This window comes from Alligator mississippiensis, chromosome 1 (assembly GCF_030867095.1).
Source record: "Alligator mississippiensis isolate rAllMis1 chromosome 1, rAllMis1, whole genome shotgun sequence".
Taxonomy (NCBI): Eukaryota; Metazoa; Chordata; order Crocodylia; family Alligatoridae; genus Alligator; species Alligator mississippiensis.
In genome coordinates, this window is record NC_081824.1 from 426878806 (window position 1) to 426903016 (window position 24211).

General features: G+C 43.8%; 1 protein-coding gene across 4 annotated transcripts in view; it reads right to left on the reverse strand.

The window, feature by feature from the left end:
- MTUS2 (microtubule associated scaffold protein 2) overlaps positions 1–24211 on the reverse strand; it is a 575297-nt gene that overhangs the window by 98354 nt on the left and 452732 nt on the right. For 3 of the 4 annotated variants that reach the window (XM_019497357.2, XM_059719702.1, XM_059719732.1), the window contains 2 exons: positions 21570–21671; positions 11837–12048 (listed from right to left, as the gene is read on the reverse strand). In XM_019497357.2, the coding sequence (XP_019352902.1) occupies positions 11837–12048; positions 21570–21671 (314 nt within the window). The remainder of the gene's footprint in view (positions 1–11836; positions 12049–21569; positions 21672–24211) is intronic. The other variant, XM_019497359.2, reaches the window with a different exon arrangement.

Here is a 24211-nt window from a genome sequence, read left to right on the forward strand (position 1 = left end):
AGTCAGAGCCTAGGGCAGTTGACCTGTATATATTTTAGCTGTGGCCTGGGATATTGCCTTTACAACATGCAGTTTTCTTCAGGATTTGGGCTAACCTGTACCAGCCCATTCCTTACCAACAAGGGGCTCACAGAGGTATGAACAGAGCTACATAGTTCCCTATTTCAAGCATCCATGTTAGAGGGGACTTGGAACTGGAAGTGGCAAGAAGGCTCCTGTTCCTCATCATCCAAGACTGTGGGGGCAAATTCTTCCTCCCCACTACAGCAGTGGTTCTGGGGACTCTTACCCCCATTGCCATGGTATAGAGAACCTCCTCCTCTGTAACTGTGCAAAACTAAATGGTCTTTTCTTACTTCCAATATTTTTTGTCCCCTCTATCTGTCCAGCTTAAACATAGTTATCAGCTGGAAAGATCCCACTATAGTTAAGCTGAAGAGACAGTGAGAGAAAAATGTGCATTGGCTACTCACAGAAATGGATGCAAAAAACTATATCTCCCCCACCCCCATCAGTCTGTCTGACCCACAGACAGCTGTTTCAGCTGACCTAGTAACCCCTCTGAGAAGACCCCTCATCCTTTCTCCATCACCCAACTAGAGGAAGAAGAACCAACTTATCACACACCACAGGTGAGATGAGGGACAGACAGATGCAAGTTGGTTTCTCTGTTTCAAGTGGCAAGTTTGCCCGTCACTGATTTCAAGGTGGCTATTCTTAGGCTACACACTTTTAAAAACCAATTTGAACAGGAAATTTGCAGAACAAGAAACCATCCATAGACTGGTCTGTGGTTTAAACAGGGACTACAGATTCTTATTCTATTACCAGGGTTAGCTTTTATGACCCCTTTGTCCCTACGGGTTCTTTGCTCATTTGCCTTTCTTAGCACTGCTCCCCTTCTCTCCCCCTCCCTTTCTACCTTTGCATTCAAATGGCTCCCTCCATTTTATACACTGATCTATGCATGTCCTTTCATAGCATCTCATGATGCTTGTGAAAACTTGTGCTATACATATCTCTAATTTAGTTAGTGTATAAAATGCAAATCTACCTTGCCTTCTTCTTGTCTGCAGACTAACATGGCTAACCATATCTTTTAAGTTTGCCTATCACATGCACATGCTGAAAACAAATAGATTTAATGGCAAATCTTGCTGTTCAATCTAATTCCAACTGAGGTTTACCTGGAAAAGTGGTGAGTGAAGAGTTAATTATTTAGTAAAAAAGCTGCTTCTTTCTTTGTGCCAGTAGGGGATGCCTCTGGACACATTAATTGGATATATTAGAAGGTTGGGGGATCTGAAAGTGGAGCAAGTAAGAAAAATACAGCTGGTGTTAATTGAAGCATAATTATCTTTAGGCTGGAAATTGGCCACTGGCACTGGATACTCAGGGCTGGGGTGTAGGAATAGAGGAGAATTGGGGAAGAGGGCTGTGAGGTGAGTTGTAATCTCTATATCCCTCTCCCTGACTTTCTTTAATTTTGAACTGAATACCCAGGATTGTTCTTGGGCTGTCACATTGCCCAATCTAGCTCCCAATGTGGTTATCACCATGAACAACTAACAAACCTTCCCCTATCCTAGGTTGCAGAGATCCTATTCATCACTGTGTTTGCCCAGCAATGTACAACATGAGCTAGTCATTATTAACACAGTGCCCTGGGTGTGCACAGTGCTCACAAAATATATCATTTAGACACCCTCCTGGCACACGATCTAAATTTGATGGAAATAATACTAGGTGGCAGAAGAGAACTGAGCAAGGGAGGTAAGACAGCAGCTGATTAAGCAGAGATAGAAAGGGCAGGGACAGAAAGAGGGTGTGTAGGTGTAGGAGAAGAATGTCTGGTAAATGGAAAGTGGGAGGTGGATGAGAGGAACAGCATGGAAAGAGAAGTCAAGTGAGCTCAGCCTCATGAAAGCTTATGCTATACATCTCTGATATGGTTAATCTATATGGCGAAATCTACCCTGCCATCTACCTTTCTCTGTTTAAACCACAGGTCTGTCTTCTTCTGAATTATTCATGCCAGGGAGTCCTGGAGACATTTCACTGTGTTTGGCAAAACCACATCTTCTGAACCAAGCCATGCTGACTGTGCCTTTGGAAATGTTATCTTTTGATGGACAGCTCACGATACCAAACTAGGTTCCATGGCTTCTTCAGGAGAACTCTCCCTTTAGATAAGGCATGCGATGCTATTCCTTAAAACAGCTTTCCTACCACCAGGTGAAGCTTATTTTAGTGAGCAAGATGGTTCTTGTTGCCAGAAAAGTACTGAATAGTGTGGCTGGATTGGAACCAACCTGTGTGGCCAGGACTACTACTGTGGTATGGAGCCTCTACACAGGAAGGTCTGACTTACTGCTTATATGCTTTAGTGGAAAACAATAAGGACATTTTTTTCTCAGGGAAAAGCATTCTGGGCTTTCCTCTCCTTCAGCCCCTTGCATGAGTTCTGCCTATGCTATTTGCTGGAGCCTTTAGTGTTTAAAGGTATTTTTAAGGAATGGGTGAAGCATTTGGTTAGTTATAACCGTAACCAGAAGGAAATATGACTACATCCTTCTTACGACCAAACAACTTTGAGGTAAACAGACTATTCCAACTTTTCTCCGAGCCTAATCTGCATATAAAATGAACTGTTCCAAACAGGAGATTTTACCACCTTCAACTCTCCTATGAAATATGAACTTTCATTTCTACCCAAGAGAACTTTTACAAGCTTTTCTCTTATGCCTGAAGAAGGGTGCTTGTGCCTGAAAGCTTGCAATTAAAGAAATTTTTTGCAAAAATCTAGTTGGTTTAATAAAAGATATTGCATCTACCATGAGTTCTGATTCCTTTGGTTAGTTATATGATATTCAATGCAATACGGTTCACTGAAAAGACAAAAACATGAACTCAAATAGAAAAAAGTGTTTAAATTGCTGGGATGGAAGCAATTTCCTTGTCTTCATTAGACATATTGGTATAGTGCAAAACCTTCCATGTCTCTGATAACTTACTGAGTCAAAGTTTTCTTTCTCTCTCCCTTGCACACATACATGCACACACAAAGTAATGTACCAATTCTGCTTCAAATAAAATTACACTGGTGTCTGCATTATGTATCCGTGTTCTTCCCTATGCACTTCACCCTTCTCCTGGCCAGTACTGAAAGAACCCCACAGACCTGTGCTCTGTAAAGCCCCGTGAATACTTAGAGCAACACATAAATAATTAATAACCCTACAAATTACTGAAAGAAGAAACCATTTTATTGGAAAACAGTTGGGAAGCTCTGAATCCACTTACAGTAAGCCCTAACATAATCAAAGAACGTGGAACTTGTTAATAAGAAGTCTCCGTTGTTTTTTCAAATGTGTGTGTAAACCGGAACTGGCAAATGAGGAATTGGATCTCAAATGAGCTTTCCAATTCCTCAGCTGATGAACTGAACTTCCAATTGCATGGGTGTGATGTTACCAGGTTCTTGTTCAGCAGAAACACCTCTGCTCTAAATTTGATGGGGCACTTAAGTATATTTTGTTTCATTTTTGTTCACATAAGGAATTCCCTTTCAGAAATTCACTTTGGGATATTCTCCTCTAGATGGTGCTGCTGCCACTTTTAACAAAAAGCCTGCAGCACTCGCAAACCCCTTTAAGACAAAGTTTGGAACTGGACCAGGAACTTCACTGACTATTGGGCTGATGAGGTGGCCCAGGTAAGTAGTGACCAAAGTCTCCTTGGCTCTTTATATTGTGTTTTATAAAATACCCTCATGATGTCATTCAGTTCATAGCAGCCATTTGTTTCCTTCACAAAATACGCCATGACAAGCTGAGGTTGGTGTTGGTCATAATTGGAACATGAAATATTAAGCACGAACATTCAACACAATTTCCTTGTAGATAAATTTGGAACTGACAACAGTCAATATGAGTTATGTATGCATGTCCCATGGCAGAAGCTGGCCTTTGCAAATTAATCTGCTAATAATGAATGAATTACTTAAAAACAGATGTCCACAGGCATTGTAATGACTGGCCTGAATGACTAGGTAATGGCCTACTCCTGAGCAACTATATTCATTTCGTTGGTCCACATACTGAGTTCTCACTATATGAGACTATCCATGTTTCTCCATAATGTGGTAGCAGACTGGGTTAACTGGAGTTTGATGGGTAAGTATGGCTACAAACTGTTAAAAGCCTTCATACTTATTAGTTTACAACTGTTATTAATGTTCTTTTTTTTTTAAATGCATTCAGTGGAAGCAGAGAAAAGGGCATTGTTTTTTGATGAAATTCAGTAGCAGTATTGATTCTTTCAAAAAAGGCTATCAAAATCTTACTAAATATTAAATTAAAAAAAGGTTCAAGCAACTTTAAGGTTGCAAGATGAAGCACTTAAAAATCAAGAAATGCCAGAATTAAGGCTGCCAGTGTGGCCAGGTGAGCATATCCTGCATTTGCAGGGTGATACTCTCTGTCTCAATTAACGAAGTGCTTTGTTGGCACATAGGGCACACCTATAGATGTGCCCCACACTGCTAATCAGAACGCATTGGAGTATACTCGATTAATCAAGTCTGCTGGTGCATTCTAATAAGAACATGTCAGTAGCCTCGTCATCACGCGTATTCAGTGTCCCCATGTTTCAAAACGGTGGTGGGGGTGCTTTAACTAGAGCTCTAACTAAAATATGCCCCCTCCACCCCAAACCACATGTAAAGATGCCCATAGGGACTGAGCTCAAACCTGAGTAAGGGCCAGAACAGCCCACAGCTGTTTATTCAAAGGGTGTGAAAAACTTCATCAGTCCCTTTCCATGGCTGCAAAGCTGATCACAACAGCCATTTCCATGAACAGGAATGCTCATTCCCTCAGTGAGACAACTGGCCTAGACTCCAGCTAGGAAGAGGGGAATAGGGCTAGTTCTGCTTTCTTGGTTTTCAGAACTGGGGCCATAATTAAGATGGATAGCTGGGGGCATTTGTATTGTGCCACTAGAGGTGAAATTCCTGGATAAATGCAAGAGTAACCAAAGCAAAAGCATTTGCTAAGATTTTCATTAATCAAGAATGAAAGTGGGAGGCTTAGATACAGTCATAGGTCTGACCATAAATGATGCTGACTAGCAATCTGGTGGTGTTATCCCCATGACCCACCAGGCAGCTTCTGGGAAATCAAATTCTGAAACGTAAAAGAATGAATGGAAGGGTGTGGCAGAAGGCCACCTCTGTTTCTCCCCAAAAACTCTGCTCTGTGACAATTTGGTTAAGATGGGCCCTGCAGAGGGTACACACCTTCCCCTATCTCTTTAGGTAACCTGAGCTGGATACATTCCTGAGGGAGGGGGGAAACCTGCTCCCTCTGCCTACATGATTGGCATCACATACCTGGGTGAGTGGCTTGGACACCCTGGGGAGCTAGGAACTGCCAGTCTGCCCAGCAACTAGTGATGCATTTCAAATTGGTTGGCTGACAGCCAACAGGTGCTGGCCTCCATTGGACCAGGTAAACGAGGTCACAAGGGCTATATAAGTTAAGGACTGCCCAGGAGGAGGAGGCAGCAGCCATGAGGAAGACTCAGAGAAAGAGAAGAGCTGAACCATCTGAAACTTGCTCTCTCTGTCAAAACTCATGATCAAGGAACTGCCTGCCTCCAGAGGGAATCTCCACCTGCCTCTGGATGATATTCGTGAGTAAGCTACCTGAGATCTAACTAGATATATAGCTTGCAGTAACTCAGATGTGTGATCAAAGGCTACCCAGCCATGGCAGTTTGCTCTATGAGATTTCTCTGCTATTGCTCTACCCTGTACCCTATTGCAACCCTACCCCTTGTAACCAATAAAGTTCTCCTTTGTACCTAGCGTGGGAGATTTATTGGGTGTGGGTCTAGATTATGCCTTGGGGTCCCCTTGGTTCAACTGACTAAGGGAGACCACTACTTGTGCTTCCGACTGAGAGATGCACCCCCAAGTGCTTTAAGTGAGTCAAGTACCCTCGAGGGCTACTAGACCTGTGTTTCCCAGGGTGCACAGAGCCAAAATAAAGCCCAGCCCTGGATGGTGGCAGTTTTTACCCCAGGCTAGCATGTATGCTCCAGGAAGGGGGTCAGCCAGACGTGAGGCACCCCCAGGGAGGCACTTGGAGCCTGGAAGGTGGTCGGGCACAGTGAGGTGGGTGGCTCAATGCAGGAGCACCCCCTACTGGCCCGCCACAAAGGGTACCACCCATTGCGGAGCCTGTGGCTTAATTTGACTCAACGTGAGAGTAGGAGGCAGAGCCAATTCTCTGTCCTCACGCTCTACTATCTTGGAGGGTGAGGAGCCTCCTTGCTTCCTTACACATGATGTCTCCTGGTGCTCCCCTCTGTTCCATCCCTAAACAGGGCTGCATGCAAATCACTCCAGCTAGCTCTAACTGCAGTAGTTGGACACATACTACCACTAAACAGTCCCAACTTTACCAAATACAAACCCGCTTCAATGACGGTTGCACAAGGGAGTGCTTCCTAAGGTTTATCAGTGGAAAATGGAAGAAGTGGGAGTGGAAGTTTGGAGGAAGCTCCCATTCCCATGTAAATTTGGATGTCATTTTGGCTGGCAATAGAGCAATGGATCTTTTATAAGTAGCAGATCGTTTATAAGATCTAGGGTTTTGCCCCCAAAATGAGAGGTGTTTTTTCCTGCCTCCAGGTGTAGGTGAAAGCATCTTGGTAGACTTATGAGAAATGAGAACATTTTTAAAAGTGTATAAAACACTGCTCCTTATATGCACATTTCAGACCTGATCAAGTTCCTAGTTCCCAACTGTTATTTCCTGCATACTTTTTAAAAATTGAATTACATTATGTTGAGAAAACAACTCTCTGTGTGGTACATTTTTTGTGTAACATATGGAAACCAAAACATACTAATAATCAGGGTCTGTGCAACTGTCAGCAGAAACATTTCCATTGACTTCAATGGATAAGGCCTGCTGCGAGCTGAGCCAGACATGGCTGTATATGCAGAGCATGGAATTCCCAAATATTCATCACTTGGACAAATCAAAATGCAAATTCTCTGGAACAAGTCCATGTCTTCTTCCTTAATGAAGACTATTCATGTGCCAAATTTCAATTTAACTCAAACCTCAACCATGTTGCCTACAGGCCTCTTTGAAACAAACACGGTCACAAGATTTTTTTGTTTGTTTTCTTTCTTTTTTCTTTCCAATGGAAAACAAAGGGGGGACTACCGCCACTGCTGGCCTGCTGAGCAATCCTTGCAAAGCCAGCGGGTCAAGGCACTTAAGGGAGCCCACCCCTGCCCCAGCCCTGGTAAAATCTGTGGGCAAGGAAGGAGCCCCCCAGGGGACACTTGCCTGCCTGTACACAAATGCCAGGAGCTTGGGGAATAAGCAGGAGGAGCTCATCCTCCTGCTCTATGCAAATAATTATGATGTCATAGGGATAACGGAGACCTGGTGGGACTCCACCCATGACTGGACCATGGGTATAGATGGCTATACCCTGTACAGGAGGGATCATATAGATAAAAGGGGCGGGGGTGTAGCTCTCTATGTTAAGGAAAGCTACACGTCCCTGCAAGCTGATATTGGCGACCAGGGTGGACGACTGGAGACCCTCTGGGTTAAAATCCGTGGGGAACACGGCACAGGGGACACAATGGTGGGAGTCTACTACAGACCTCCCACCCAAAGTCCTGAGCTTGACCAGGAGTTTGCCTGGGAACTGGCTGAGGCAGCATGCTCCAGGACCATGGTTGTCATGGGTGACTTCAATTACCCGGACATCTCGTGGGAGGACCGCTCAGCTAAATCTGAGCGGTCGCAAAGCTTCCTCTCTTGCGTGGATGACCTCTACCTGACTCAAGAAGTCTATGGGCCAACGAGAGGCAAAGCGCTGCTTGACCTGGTACTGGCTACTGGGAATGACCTAGTCGGCGACCTAGTGATCAATGGGAAGCTGGGTGACAGCGACCACGAGCTGATCACCTTCACCATCCGCCGAAAAGCTGGCAAGTCAGTCAGCAACACGGAAGTCCTTAACTTCAGGAAAGCCGACTTTGACAAGCTCAGGAGGCTTGTCAGTGAGGCCCTAAGGGACCATGACCACAGGGAGAGGGGAGTTCAAGAAGAGTGGCTGCTCCTCAAGGGAGCGATCCTCAATGCACAAACTAAGTCTATTCCATCTCAGAGGAAAGGCAGCAAGAGGGCACAGCATCCCCCCTGGCTCTCCAGGGACCTAGCAGACCTCCTAAGGCTAAAAAGAAAGGCCTACAAAGGATGGAGGATGGGAGTCACCTCCAAGGAGGATTATTCTGCACTGGTCCGGTCCTGTAGGGAGCAGACCAGGAAAGCCAAGGCTGCAACTGAACTCCAACTAGCTTTGAGCATCAAGGACAATAAAAAGTCCTTTTTCAGATATGTGGGGAGCCAGAGGAAAAGCAGGGGCAACACTGGACCCCTACTGAACCAGATGGGGCAACTGACAACTGATGCCCAGGAAAAAGCCAACCTATTAAATAGTTACTTTGCGTCGGTCTTTCATCAGTCCCATGGGACGCCCATGCCCGCTACGGGACAGGGAAGTCCGGGTGAGGGTGATCCCCTGCCCTCCATTAATGCTGACTTCGTGAAGGAACATCTTGAGAAGCTGGATACCTTCAAGTCAGCCGGCCCTGACAATCTTCACCCCAGGGTACTCAAGGAGCTGGCGAGCATCATAGCCCAGCCTCTAGCACGGATCTTTGAAAACTCCTGGCACTCTGGTGTAGTGCCCGAAGACTGGAAGAAGGCCAATTTCGTGCCTATCTTCAAGAAAGGGAGGAAAGTGGATCTGGCTAACTATAGGCCCATTAGCCTGACTTCTATCCCGGGGAAGATCTTAGAAAAGTTTATTAAAGAGGCCATCCTTAATGGACTGGCCAATGCCAACATCTTAAGGGATAGCCAGCACGGGTTTGTTGTAGGTAGGTCTTGCTTGACCAATCTCATTTCCTTCTACAACCAGGTGACCTATCACCTGGACAAGGGAGAAGAGATTGATGTCATATATCTTGACTTCAAAAAAGCCTTCATCTGGTTTCCCATGATCACCTCTTGGAGAAACTGGCCAATTGTTGCCCTGGGTCCTCCATGATCCACTGACTGGGAAATTGGCTCTGTGATCGGACCCAGAGGGTAGTAATTGATGGAAGTCACTCATCATGGTGTCCTGTGACCAGTGGGGTCCTCCAAGGCTCTGTCCTTGGACCCATACTGTTCAACATCTTCATTAATGATGTGGAAACTGGAGTCAGAAGCGGACTGGCCACGTTTGCCGATGACACCAAACTTTGGGGCAAAGCATCCACACCAGAAGACAGGCGGGTGATCCAGGCTGACCTGGACAGGCTCAGCAAGTGGGTGGACAAGAATCTGATGGTGTTCAACGCCGATAAATGCAAGGTTCTCCACCTTGGGAAGAAAAACCCGCAGCATCCTTATAGGCTTGGCAGTGCTATGTTGGCTAGCACTAAGGAAGAAAGAGACTTGGGGGTCATCGTTGACCACAAGATGAACATGAGCCTGCAGTGCGATGCTGCGGCTAGTAAAGCAACCAAAACGCTGGCTTGCATCCATAGATGCTTCTCAAGCAAATCCTGGGACGTCATTCTCCCCTTGTACTCGGCCTTAGCGAGGCCGCAGCTGGAGTACTGCATCCAGTTTTGGGCTCCACAATTCAAAAAGGATGTGAAGAAGCTTGAGAGAGTCCAGAGAAGAGCCATGCACATGATCAGAGGTCAGGGAAGCAGACCCTATGATGACAGGCTGAGAGCCCTGGGGCTCTTTAGCCTGGAAAAGCGCAGGCTCAGGGGTGATCTGATGGCCACCTATAAGTTGATCAGGGGTGACCACCAGTATCTGGGGGAACGTTTGTTCACCAGAGCGCCCCAAGGGATGATGACTAGGTTGAACGGTCATAAACTACTACAAGACCATTTCAGGCTGGACATAAGGAAGAATTTCTTTACTGTCCGAGTCCTCAAGGTCTGGAACACCCTGCCACCGGAGGTGGTTCAAGCGCCTACACTGAACACCTTCAAGATGAAACTGGATGCTTATCTTGCTGGGATCCTATGACCCCAGCTGACTTCCTGCCCTTTGGGCGGGGGGCTGGACTCGATGATCTTCCGAGGTCCCTTCCAGCCCTAATGTCTATGAAATCTATGAAAGTGAATTGGTTTCATGCTTCCCTCACTCAAAACCAGCAGACATGACTTTGCTCAAACTTTCAGAAGCAGCAAGGGCAGAAGCAGCTGCGTTATTTCACCTTGGGACAGAGACCCAGCACAGAAACTCACCAAGGATCACATTTTCAAGGGTTGCCAAGGGAATTAGGAGCCTGAGCTCCAGTGAAAGTCAATAAGTCTTAAGAGCCAACATGCAGCACCAAATGTGTAATATTGTCTGCTCCTAAAGCAGAAAGAAACTCACAATCGTGAATGTTATGCAAGGGCTGAATCAAGTGCACTCGGCATTTGTTTACTTTGCCCCAAAGAACGCAAACCCACACATGGGAGTAGTACAATACACATACAGCTGGTGAATTCAGCCTGATGTGCCAGAACCATGACCCAGAGCACATGTTTTCTGAGGCAAGTAATACCTAAAATCATTTAGAGCCCCAGGACGGCTGGTTACCTTAAGAAAATCTTTCTAGGTTTAGTAAATAGACACTTCTGATGACTGGAAGTATTCTCCACCTATTCTTTGTTCCTCCTTTAAGTAATGCTGCAAACAGTGAGGTAACATTATTCATTGCTCTAGACCACACACCAGAATTGGGCCTTGGGGTCCCGCACTGCCCCCATGGGCCAGGATTTGGTTCTGAGGTCCTGCATTCCTCCTTCCTCACTCCCACATGACCCTGCATGTCAGGATCAAGCCCGGAAGCCCTGTGCACTGCCCTCACCTAGCCCCTCATAGCCTTGGCTGGCCCCCACAGGCTGGGATCAGGCCCTGCACTGCCTGGTGCACCCTATCTAGCACACAGGGCCACACTATCCAGCCTGCAGGGCTCCCCACAGGTCCAGAAATTTGGCAGCAGGGGAGCAGTGCGACCACTCCTCCACTGCCAAATTTTTCGCTCGTGGGGACTGGAGCCTTGTGGGCCAGATGACAGTACACTGGGAGTTGGATGTAGCCTGTGGGCTAGGGGGCAGGCACCTCCCTTCTAAGGGAATTGGCAGTTTTGTAAGACTGACCACTGTAATTTGGAAGACAAGTCTGAGTTGCCCAACCCTTTGGTGAATAGAAAATGGACAAGTACAGTAGAAAAAAATATTTTTCTTTTATCTGTCAGCTTTTAACAGGTTAAATGCATTAATTCTTTTTGCCTTTGTAAGTGTCAGTCTTGTCCATCCCAGCTCTAATGTAGAGATGCCAGGGCTTTTTGCTTCTGAGGCACTTTCTTCCTAAATTCCCTGTCTGCCCATGTCCTTAGACCAACACGGCTACCACCACCAACCCTAAATTCTAAACCCACTACACACTTATCACAGGCCTCGGTTACCTCACTCGTCTGCTGCCTCCATTTTCTGATCTTTGTATGTCAACTATATTGTATCTAATTATAACCCCCTTCTCATGGTAACTGTTACAATGAAATTATACGCTTATATGGTTCTCAAAAACAGGGAGACAAGAATGAAGAAATAGCATCATTATTATCATCATCATCATTACTAATAAGCAGCAGCTCAGGTCAATGACTAGTGTTCAGGGATAGGGTTAGATACTGTAATAAATGCTTTCTAGTGGTGGTAGCTTGCATAGAGTAGCCTTACCTTCCTAAAGAAATACTGTGTTGTTATGGCAAAGATGTCAAATCCACGACTGGCTCTTTTCAGTTCCTCGTGAATGCAGCTTAATTGCTTGGACTGCTCATCACACTTTTCCTTCAGCCGCTGGACAAATTGCCGTTCAGCCTCTCGAGTCTGCAGATCTGGTTTGGAGGAAATTCCATTCTTTGGAGTTGTTGGCCTCTGTTTGGGATGGCCTACAAGGAAAAAGTCAAAAATCCCCAAAACACAGTAATCAGTTAATGTATATGCATGGATGCAACTTTTTCACATTTTTAAGGATCCTGGAACTCATCTGTCACTATTATCTGCCTGCAATAATCTGCAGTATTCACATAAGCTTTCTAATGCATTTACTTACAAAAAACCCTAAGAATGTGATCCTGCAAGAAGTCCAGTACTTTGAAGTTATTGAAGTACCTTACTCTCTCTGATTTCAATGGGAGAAAGGCACCTCAGTACCTTTAAGCAGGGGGTCAAACTTATCTGACTCCACAGCCTGGATGACTAGTGTAAGGTGGGTCCATACACTGGATGAATGGCATGTGGCCAGTTCCACCAGCCTGATCAGGCTCACAGACACTCCCTTCATCCCTCCCCCAAATGCTGGATCAGTGCTTGCTCCAGCTGGTCCAGGGCTAGCACTGCATGTGGCATTCCAGCCAGTCTGGGTCTGGTACCCATGCTGCATGCAGTGCTCCATCCCTGAGTGGCTGGGAGGGGTGCGTGTGCAGGACAAGTCTCAGACCAGCCAAAGTAAGTGCCATGTGTGGTACACGTCCTGGACTGGCTAGAGCAGGCACCACATGAAATGTGCATCCCCAGCCAATCCAGTGCCCACTATGTGCTGCCCATGGATCAACTTCAGACCCAAAGGCAGCACCAGGGGCTAGAAGATAAGGCTCCATGGGCCATATCTGGCCCACAGGCTGTATCTTTGACACCCCTGATTTTGAGGATCCAGGACTAACTGTCCTGTGTGGTAAGAAGTGCCCTGAGATCCACCTGCATTACTGAGACTTAAGGTCACTGAGCACCTTGAAGGAGGGGCTAGTGTGCAGCAGGGCTGGATCCTATGGTCTTCCTCTCATTAGCAAACCTTTGTGCAAAGAGTATTTCATGCCCTTTCCCTCTTTGTGCAATCCAAGATAGGCACAAAACCTTGTTCTGTCAAGCAAATTTCATATCCTTATTGGAAAAAAAAATTGTGTAACCGTCACATGTGTTTGCCCACTTGTGTAAATGCTTTGTGAAAACAAATTTCAAGTTGCCATTTCTATGCTGTGGTCACATATAGGCCACAGGGAGGCATTTTCTGAATTCTGATCCAGGACCTATGAATGCTAGAAAAGTGGGTGGAACAGGAAGATATTCTCCTTTTAGCAGAATGAGTACAAGGGGCAGGGACTGCAGCAGGCTAAGGACAGGAATTAAGATAGCAAGACTTGGTTGTGCATAAAAAATGTTTTTGTTCATGTCAGAGGGCTTTAGAAGTGACATGATTCCTGCCTCAACTCTGAATCTGGAGTTTCCATCTGTGCAACCCTTTTGATAGCTATAGATTTTCACACATGTCAGTGAGGAAGTACTATGAAGAAAGCTGGCTTACACAGGCACTTGAATTTGAGATGCATAACCTTTATTATTGGTGATGACGTGAGAAAAAGAGAGAATCCACTCTGGCTAGCAGGTCCCATAATGAGACTGCAGGGCAGACAGTTGGAATCACTGAAACATAAGCAGTACAGAACTCCACAATATGCTATTTTTATAGAATTATTTTTTAGAGTAGAACTTAAAACTCCTGTGCATATTTTCATCTCTAGAAGTTACACTTAACTTTCTACTGAGTGACTGACTGACTCACCCACCCACCCTTTGAGTAACAAGTTATAGTTAAGGCCTACTCACAGCTCAGTATAAAAAGCATCTACTTGGAAATCTAGTGCTTAAATTTCACCATCACTTTTCCTTGTATCTGGAGGTGGCTTTTATCATCATGCAGCTTACCAACCCCCCTGTTGCTGCCACTATGGAAATCGCTAGGGGAGACAGCCACAGTGACAGCAATCCTGGATCATACAATGAACTGTGTGGTAGTGGTAAGGGAGACAGCATCACTAGCTTTGTTATACATATCATGGGCACAGGCATGGTTTGGGTCTTATAGCAACATCGTTGCATTTTGCTGTGCTGGTCCAATCTTACATGGCAGACTGTTCCCAACATTGCCCCTCCTGACTGCTTATACAGAAATGTATCTGTGTCACTCCCCAAAGGGGATCACTGGGGGTGTGAGGTGACACTTCCTGATAACAAATGTAGCAGAAATCACTGTTTTCCAATATGATGCAGGTATTTCAGTCCCATGGCATTGTTGCATAAATTACAGCTTAATGAGGTCAAGACATTAACTGCCGTAAGACAAAGCCAAAAGTTGCAATGTATGGAGTTAAAATCCTCCACAGTCCAAGTCTCTAGTGCAATGATGTTCAATCTGTGGATCTCCCCATGGCTCTAGAAATTTGGGAACAGAGAATTAAATTGCCAGGGTTACCCTGAATGACTCTGGTGGCAATTAATGCTGCCCTTGTTCTCTCTCTGCAAAATTTCTAGACCTGTGGGGAACCCCAGTAGTGTAACTGGCAGGGGGTGACCAGGCAGCAGCCCCAGATGCCACTCTTGGTGGCAGACGAGGGGTGCAAAATTAGCCATGGCCACAGCAACAGCTGACTGCACAGCTGTCATTGGCATGGTGGCAGTTGACACTGTCCCATGCATCAAGGTTGCCCTGTTATGCCTCTGGGAAGCCCTGCAGGCCATGGTCAGAGTGCATGGCCAGTCCACATAGAACGTGGGGCCAGTCCACAGCCCAACTCAGAGCATGGGGTCAGTCTGTAGGGTGACTCAGCACACAGGATTGGTCTGCAGGTTGGATCCAGTGTGCAGGGTCAGCCTATGGACTGGCCTCGTGCTGGGTCTGGCCATGGATCGGCCCTGAGTGCCAGCCAGATCCAGCCATAGACTAGCCTTGCACCACTTACTGGCCCATGGGACCAGTTGGGTTGGGCCCCATTGCTTATAGTGCAACCCAGGTGCTGATTTAAGTCCTGTTTACACTACAACTTTAAAACTCTGCTGTGAGTGAGCTGAAGGCTTGTTACCAGTCATCATGCAGATGCAGTCTTACAGGGCATGCGTTGACCTGACCCTCTCTGAGCTCTGCATGACTTTTCTGTCTAAACTGCCAGTCATGCTGGAGCCACTTTATATGTTCTCTCTGTAAGTGATGTTCATGTTACAAATCCAATTCTAACACTTGGCTAGAATATCCTGTTTCCCTCAGTGTTGTTACTCTGTCACGCTTTAAAAACAAGAAAAGTTGATGTTCAAGTGGTGTCAAGTGGTTCAAGTGTTTGCCTGAGGAAATCACTTTGGCCTTGTAAGTTCTTTTGGAAGGTTGCTCTGTAAACTCCTTGTGTTCAATTGCACACCCCACTGCTTGAATTTTGAAGTCTTCTTGCTTTCCTCTTCATCTCTGATCTCTTCATATTTTTTTCCATCTGCCACCATAGCATGCTGGAACACTTCATACTCACGTATTCTGAAATTGTCTGTGGCTAACTGAACTGCTCTTGTCACTGGCCCCAAAACTTTAGCCTGGGGGCTTTTGTCAGGAAGAGGGAGAAAGGAAAAGATGCCTTGTTAATATGTGCTTGTGCAGAGGATAGCCTTTTGCCTGCATACCAAACACACGTGTGTGTATGTGTGTGTGTGTGTGTACTTACACATTACACTTAGACCATACTACTTTTGCACAATGCTAAGTGTTGTTAAATTTAGGATGTTCTGTGAGCAGTCACTCATTAAAAGTTAATGCCATTTCTTGCCTGCGCATCTCTGACTTCCCACTAGAGGGCTGGTAAGCAATGGGGTGGCTAGATGCCAGGGCACCTGGGCTCTATCGCTGCTCTGGAGGGGGAGGAGGCTGTGAGCAGTGCATTCTGGGGTGCCAAGGGACTGCAAAGTGCTTGTTTCATCTCCATGGAGTACTCTAAGACAAGCCAGGTAGCACAGCCCAGAATTAACCCTTGCCTGAAGTGGTGTACCTCTGAGATGCTCAGAGGGCACTTAGCATTAGTTAACAAGCTTTAATGTGTAGATGTTTGCATTTTAAGTGCCCTTAGTATGATCTCAGTGTAACATGTAAATTAACCCTAATGAAAGGAATAGTTCAAAAGGGGTGCATTTACACAAGACACTTTACTAAGGAGCTGACTAATTAGCTTCAGAATAAGCATTGCTGTTTATATGTGCAGCGCTATTAGGCCACAGTAAACTAATTAACTATGCTGTAGGATAGTACTGTCCTACAGTGGAGTAGTTATGTGCGGTGAACTGTACATGTAGATAGTGATGGGGCTGGCTGGGGCTTGAGGGTGCTTCAATACTGGGGCTGTCTGCCAGCTAGCCCCACACTGTGGGGCTAGCCCCTCGTGTCCCAGCCAGCCCTTCCACAGCACACTGAGCCAGGTCAGAGCAGCCCTGGTCTGGCAGCCTGACCTCTGCAGCCCCTTGCCAACCAGGGCTGCTCCACCCAAGCTCAATGTGCTGCAGTCCTGGGCACATGTTCAAACACTGCACCTGGAAGCAATAAACTCCAGTGCAAACTGCTACATATTAATTGCACTTGTAGATGCACCTGAGGTGTGCGTGTTTTGAATCTGTGTTTACACTGACCCCATGAAATGTAAGAAAAAAATAGGAAATTTATCTCCAACTAGCCCTCACCAAAAAATGTGACAGAATAATTTGTAATCCTGTAGCTCTATTATACTGAAAACACAACCTAATCACAAGGGATTAAATAGCTTTTTTCATATATTTATGCAGAACCCTGAACTGACGTGATAGATGTGTGAGCGCACATTTTATGCTACTGTCAAAAAGAACAAGCAGAATTTTAACACAAAGCCTTATGAGCATTAAATCACAGGGAATTGACTAATCTCATTCTGGCAATGTGGCAGAGAAAATACTTGTAATTTTTGCAAGATAGCCAAGCAGCACACCAGTGTCATTACACAGCATTTATTTACTTTGAAAAGCAGAGAAAAGTGGAGTGTGATTTTAAACCAGTTCATAAATAGGCCTTTTCTGTTACTCTGACATTTTTTCACTGGCAATTATGTGCAGATGTGATTCAGACACTGAAGATGTTTTGGTCTTTGATCTCAGTGTGCAACCAGATTCTTTGATTTCCAAATAACTTAACCTGTGCCTCTGAAAACCTGCAAGTACAAACCAGCATTCACAGTGATCAATGTCCACAGCTTGTAGTAGCAAAGATAGATACCAGGATTGAAGAATTAAATTTTCAGAATTAAATTCATCATGAAGTAACACTTAAATACTGTGGTGATAAATGATCCAGAAAACCCTGTGACATTTAAGAGGATGACCGCTCATCAGTCATGCCCAACCACAATGCTCATTACTTCATACTCATTTCATTTGCCATTGTCTCTAGTCTCTCCGGTGCAGGGATGGTGTATTTCTTTATATCTGTCTAGCACCTGACATAATGGAGTTCCTATCCTGATCGGGCATTTCAAACTATCGCAATATATACATAATTACTATTAACAACAATCTGTCTTTCTGCTACAAAAATGTTCTGCTGCTTAGACAGCAGGGTGATGGGACAATGGGAAAACAGAGATATAGGGGAAAAATAACCTTGAAATCAGGCAAGATTTAGTTAAAACAAAAATCCATCTGACTGTTTTGTCTTATAGCTTTCTGGATTCCCCTTGCCTTGTAACATTTGAAGTGCACGTCTTTATGCTGTCCTTGTCAGTATAATAATCTGTCCTTGTAAATTAAACTGTGATATTTTCCTCAGGGATAAAGCTCAGCTTAATTCATTTGGGTCTGAAAAGCAGCTCAATAAGCTTATTCTGCCCATTGATGTTTCTGTTTTGCTGCTCTGCATATGATGCAAAATATACAAATGATACTGGAGAATGAATGTTCCTACATTCCTTATGTCAGTCAAAACAGGAGTGCTGAGAGGAAACAGGGCCATGCCCCACAGTACTGAAATCAAAAAGCCATTTACCTTGAAATGCCTCTCACATTTTTTTCTAATCAACAGTTCGACAGAAAACAATGTAACAAATTGTTTTGACTATGTAACACCATCCATAGGCTTCAGATGGGATGTGCAAAATTAATTATTTACCTCCAATTCCAAGGAAAAAGGTGAAGAAAGCATTTTGTGGAGCTTGATGATATGAAAACTGAGGGGGGGGGGAAGAGATGGATAGCACAGTGAAAAACACTTCAGCAACACCTGACAGAGGGTGCATCTATACGTGTAATTAATGCAACATGATAAACTCCAGAGCCTGAGTGAACTGCTCCCAGGCACAGCATCTACCTGTGCACCCAGAACAGCAGCAGGTTGAACCAGGGAGGAGCAGGCCCCTGGCTGGCTAGGCAGACTGAGTGTCCACAACAGTACTATCCTATAACTGAGTTAACTTGTTTACTGCACCTTAATACTGGTGCACATGTAGACTGTGATGCTTTACTGCAGAGCTAATTAGTCAACTCTGCAGTAAAGTGCATGTGTAGATTCACCCAGAGAGACACAGGCCCCAAGCCTACAGCATGATCCAGGTGGCTGGACCATTGTTCTCTCTCCAGAGCCAACCAGGGATCAGATTAAAACACTTGGGCTATTGTGACCTCTGAGTCATGCCCATTTGCTAAAACAAAACAGATAAACCCTGACAGCATATTAGAAGAAGGGTTATCTAACAAGAAAATAACAACTCCGAGGGCTGGACATGAACTGATAGTAAAAGGAGAACTACTTGGGTTACTCTAGGAGTAACAGCAGTTCCACAGCGCATTATCTAATGAGGCTAAGGATAGATATTACACATAAACTGGTTTAAGTGATCAGAAACTGATTTAAATATGTAACAGAACACATGTTCGGTGCACATAAGCCAGTTTGAAAATGGCTGAAACTGGTTTGAGATAAACCTGGTTGAATGTAGTATCAGACTTAACTGATTTGGATCAAACTGGTTTATGCAATGTCTGTCCCAGACCCCTTCCTGCTTTAAATTAAATCAGAGTCCCCCAGAATCTGAGATGCTTTGCTGGGTGGGGCTCTGCTCTCTGCTCCAGCCCAGCATGGCTGGCCTCTCCCTTCTGCTCCCTGGCTGCAGCTCTGGCAGAGATTTCAGACACAGCAGTGTCTGCCTGGCTTCTTCCACTCCCTGATCAAGCAGGGATTCCCCCCACCCTTCTGCCTTACACAGACACCTCTCAACATTAGCTAGCATACCAAATGCTGTCTATGGTCCGTGCTGTGGCAGACGGGACAAAGGCAGACAGGACCTTGTTGGCTTAGGGCTTTTTGGAGCTAATCAACAGGTAGCTGGTAATGTCCCTACTTGGAAAAGCTGTTTAAGAGGAGCTTGAACTAATGGAGAGAGGCTGTTTTTAATGAGCTGATAAACACTGAGTTAGGGGTGATAAAACTCTGTGTTATCAATTCCTGGCTGGGGATGGTGGGGGATGGTGCTCCCTAATCAGAGCATCCTGCTGGGGCTTGGCCATGTCAGCTCAGCACTGTGGAAGGGAAACGAGGGCTGCTCTAGCACCCCCAGGCTTTTAGCCTGAGCCACTGCAGGGATGTGCCTGCACTTTTTCAGTCCAGAGGGGTGTCTGTATGGTCACAAATCGGTTTAGCCTAGCCAGGTTAGACTAACCTGCGATGATTGAATCAGGTTTTTTGAATGTCTGTCCCTAGTCTGAGTGACCATTTTGTGAAGGTTTCAGAGTACTGCTGTCATATGAAGAAAATGCATCTTCAATATACATTTCCTTTATCTTTATTTATTTTTAAAAGAACACAAAGGACTATTGTCCAGTAAAACTTGAGGTAGAAATTTAATTTTTGTTTTGAGCTCAAATTGTCCAAAGTGCTGAGTGATTTTAAGGTGCCTGAATTTCAAGGGGCTCAGTCCAAGAAGTCTTAAAGGAGTCTAATGGTCACAGGGCAAGTATTCGTCCTTTTATGAAAATTAGAGCCCTTTAAGTTAGCTTGGGGTGGGGCAGGGTGGGAGTGAGTAGGAATTAAGGTACTAACACTCATTATCACTTTTGGAAATGTAATTCTTTATAAAACTGACCAACTTTACAAAGCTGAAGTCATGCTTTTACAGATGATTCCTTCGTCCCATTTTAATTCTAACTGAAACAATTGTTCTTTAACCAACTTTTCCTGTAGCATGTTGGTACACTAGCAATCAACATGTGTTTAAGTTGGAGTCTCCTTGGTATAAAATTGAGGGAGCTGCTGGCCTTGTATTATCTGTGAAGACCCCTTTCCTTTGGAATTCCCTACATGACCTCACTTGGTCCAAAATAACCTGAATATAATGCCCTTCAGGGGACACTGTTAAACTCATTTTTTACCCTAGCATCTGAAGAAGGGAGAGAATTTTCATTTGCTTGATTTTGTTAGCTGCAGTGTCACAAGAGGTGAAACTGCTCAAGTTTAGTTAGAATGAAGGTAATCTTGAAGTTTGTATTTCAGTGGCAATACTGATGCTGAGGATCAAAGGATAGAGGCCCAGAATGTTTTATAGTTTAAAATGAATAAATAAATGATCTCTCACTTCCATGTTTCAGGGGTGTTGGCTGTAGCTGTGTTCATCTAAGGACGTACAGCAGCAGACTCTCCCTATGCCTGAAAGCTTGCAAAGAACAATTTTTCCAACTATTTAGTTGGTCTAATGAAACTTAGGTAAATTAATTTCAAAGTTTAACCTGAAAAAATGGGGAGGGGAGGGAATTAATCAAAGGGTCTGATCTAAGCTAACAGAAATGAATGGAACAATGCCCACTGATTTCAATGGTTTCAGTGATCTCCATGATATATTATTATCGTTGTTGTTTAGATTTATATCCTACCTCATTCAAAAGAGCTCAGGGCAAACAGACCAGATTAATAAAAGTGTATAAGCACCTATCTGTATCTTTAGGCACATAAATGCTTTGGTAATTTTGGTCCAAAGAATGCAAGTAGCAAAGAGACACTTTGGATTTTTTTAAAAAAAATTAGCTGTGAAGAACTAAGGTGTTATTGGTAACATCAGTAAATACATGTTTGTTTGCAATCTTAATTTGTCAGTTGACAGTGCCCTGATAGTTGTCTAAAGCCTATTACTACAGATAGCTTCTTTTCCAATTATCTATAGAAATAACCTAGAAAATGTAAAGCTTCTTTCACAATAAAGACCTTAGATATCAAGTGATCTGTTATTACTGTGGGTGACTGTTACATGGTTTCTCTGTCACTGCATTTGTTTTCTTTTCATAAAAAAAAAACCGTAATAGCTTTTTTAAAGTAATGATTTTGTAGCCTTAGACATTTTTTAACATCAAATGAACCTTTATTTTGGAAGGAAGATGGTTCCTCTTTTGTAGCTAAATGGTTGCTCTTTTGTAGACTATTCACTTTATGCATGGCTATCCTGAAGCCTGCTATTCTCATTCTTGGATTAATGAAAGTTGAACACAATCAGTTCTTATTTAACAATAGTAGGGCTCAGATTTTGGTTTATTAGCAAGAGATGCAAATTTCACAAGTTTAAATCTTTGCTAGAACAATGATCTCTAGTTTTATAAATACCTGGTGAATGGAGCTTGGTGGCTGATGCTGCTAATCGTTTTGGGGATGAAACAGTAGATCTGTTAGCATCTTGATCTTTTTGAACTTCTTTCTTCAAACCTGCTTTAAAAAATAGACATCCACTCGTAGGTTATTTGTAATTAGTCAAGAACAAATCTCTAGGAAGCATAACAGCAGAGAAAAGTATAAGCTTTTTGCCAGTAATTTTACAAAGTCAAATACTGAAAGGCTTGTGTATGCATTTGCACATGCACAAACACATATGTCCAATGAGCATACAAAGCTTTCAGTGATGTGCACAAGCTGGGCGTTTAAATGAGCAAATATCCAGTTATATGCCTAGCTGCCCTTGTGCTGCTGCAAGTGTGTAACTCTGTACCAGTCAATGGTGGAGTGAAACAGAACCATGGAACAGGCTGCTTGTATTAAATATACAATGCTATGTTAATGAGTATAAACAATGTTATGTTAATGAGTGTAAACCAATCGCCACCAAATCAGTGCAGGTTGATGAGGCACAGACACATGACACAGAGGTCCATGCCATTATCTTTGCTGCCGATAAAGCTGAGCCAGTTTATGGTTTGAGTTCACTGCAATGGTACCCTTTCACCATCTCAGTGGACCTCTTTGACTCTTTCATTCCTGGACTGTGCACATACACCATTTTCCTTCCAGCCACTAGTCCCTGCCACTGACAGGGTGATGCACTGGGGCTCTCCTTGGCTATGAACCATGGAAACTTTGGGTTAGCATTTCCACTTCTATAATTGTTAAGCAGAAGTAGATAATTTGGCCTTTACTATTTGTTCCTGAAACATCTAGAGTTCTTCAGTTGCTAGCTCCTAAAGGCTCATCATCTCCCTTGGTTTTGTAATCAGAGAATTCTGGTACCAAGGAATTCCTTGCCCTCCAGAAGCTTAGGCTGTCTGTCCTTGCTGCTCACTGTGAAAATGACCATGCTATACACATAGTAATGTGCAATCACTGATCTGCTGTTTTACCTGACATTTGACAGTCAGAAGATAAGGGTGGAAGAAACAAATTATACTGATTGAAAAGGGGGGAGATGTACTATGTTTCAAGCTGTTCCACTGTAATTATTATGTGTTTGCTCTACAGTAAGTGGAATCTAAACCACAGTAATTTAGCAGCTATTTCATTCCAGTGTAAATTGCCCAGTTTAGCTTTGCTTACTGCAGGAGAGGGAACTAGATACACAAAAGAGCTCCAATGAATCAGTTGATATGTGTTCATATGCAATACTGGTCCCTCACACATACCCCCTGAGAACAGTGGAACTGTTCTGTCCACAGCCACAGTCAAAAATAAAAAGTACAAAACATAAGAAAACAAAGTGAAAACCCTAAACATTAAGATATATTTTCTCATTTGCTTTATTGTGCAGTCTCAGTGCTAATACAAGTACACGATAAATGCACAGTAATGACTACACAGTAGCGTGTTGTATAAACACATCCACTGTGCGCCTTATGTAGAAAAACAAAGCCACTATGTTTTGCTACTACTTAAAGCCACCACAATGATCAGTTTCAATGGCTGGGCTAGTCCAAAACCTGAGACCTTGTTCTACTATGCATTAGGCAAATCTGTCTCACACACCTGGAAAACAGAGATTAGTTTGATGAGTTTATATGAAGATTAAAATTCTTCAGGGAGATTTTTCTGGGATTAGGGTAGTTTTCACTCAATCCAAAGTTATAGTTCATCACAATAATAGTTACATCATTATAATGCTTGGTTTGTTGCTACACTCTCTTCCCTTTCACCACTGCACATCTTAAAAGCTACACAAAAATGGACATTTGCAGCACACAAGTAGTAGTTTTTCAGTCCAAAAAACCAAGAACTATGCTTATATTCTGCAACACCATCTAACAGCTCTTTATTAACGCTACATATATAGCATGTGCGTACATGTACATGCATGGACATACACATACACAGATCTAAATTCTCATCTCAGTTATAGCAGTATTACCTACACTAAAGCTACTCCAGATCAACAATATTGTAATGGAGAATAGAACAGTTCTCCTATAAAATACTATGTGTTTCTAAATGAAGGCTAAAGCAGAAAATGGGAAAGGAATATTTATGGCCTGACTATCCATAGGGTTATTGTTAGGGTATAATAGAATTTTTCCCCATAATATTTGAAGGAACATTGTGGAAGCTATATTACAGTAGTTAAAAGTAAGAAAGAAATCACTTGTTAGATTTTGCACTCAGTGCCATGGATGGGACTCACTGTTAAATGACTTGTGTTCAGTGCAGTATTAGCTCAAGATATAACTTGAATTGACTTCTGTACACACAAAGAAAGCTCTAGCTTATATTAAGCCCATTACATTTGAGTTAGCTGTCCTAACAGGAGATATGGGTTGAAGTGATTTCTCTAGCTAGAAATGCATGGGAAACTTGACTACTTTGTATTTTCAATATGCAGCAAGTGCTGCTCAAATGTGGATAGGGAGATTACACCACCATGAAATCAAGCCTAACAGCAAACTGAACCATCTGTTATAATAGCATGAGAAGACAAAGAGAAACAGTTAAATTTCCATCATTCTTTGGCAGTTCAAAGGATAAATCCAAATCAGTCCATACTCAGCAGTGGA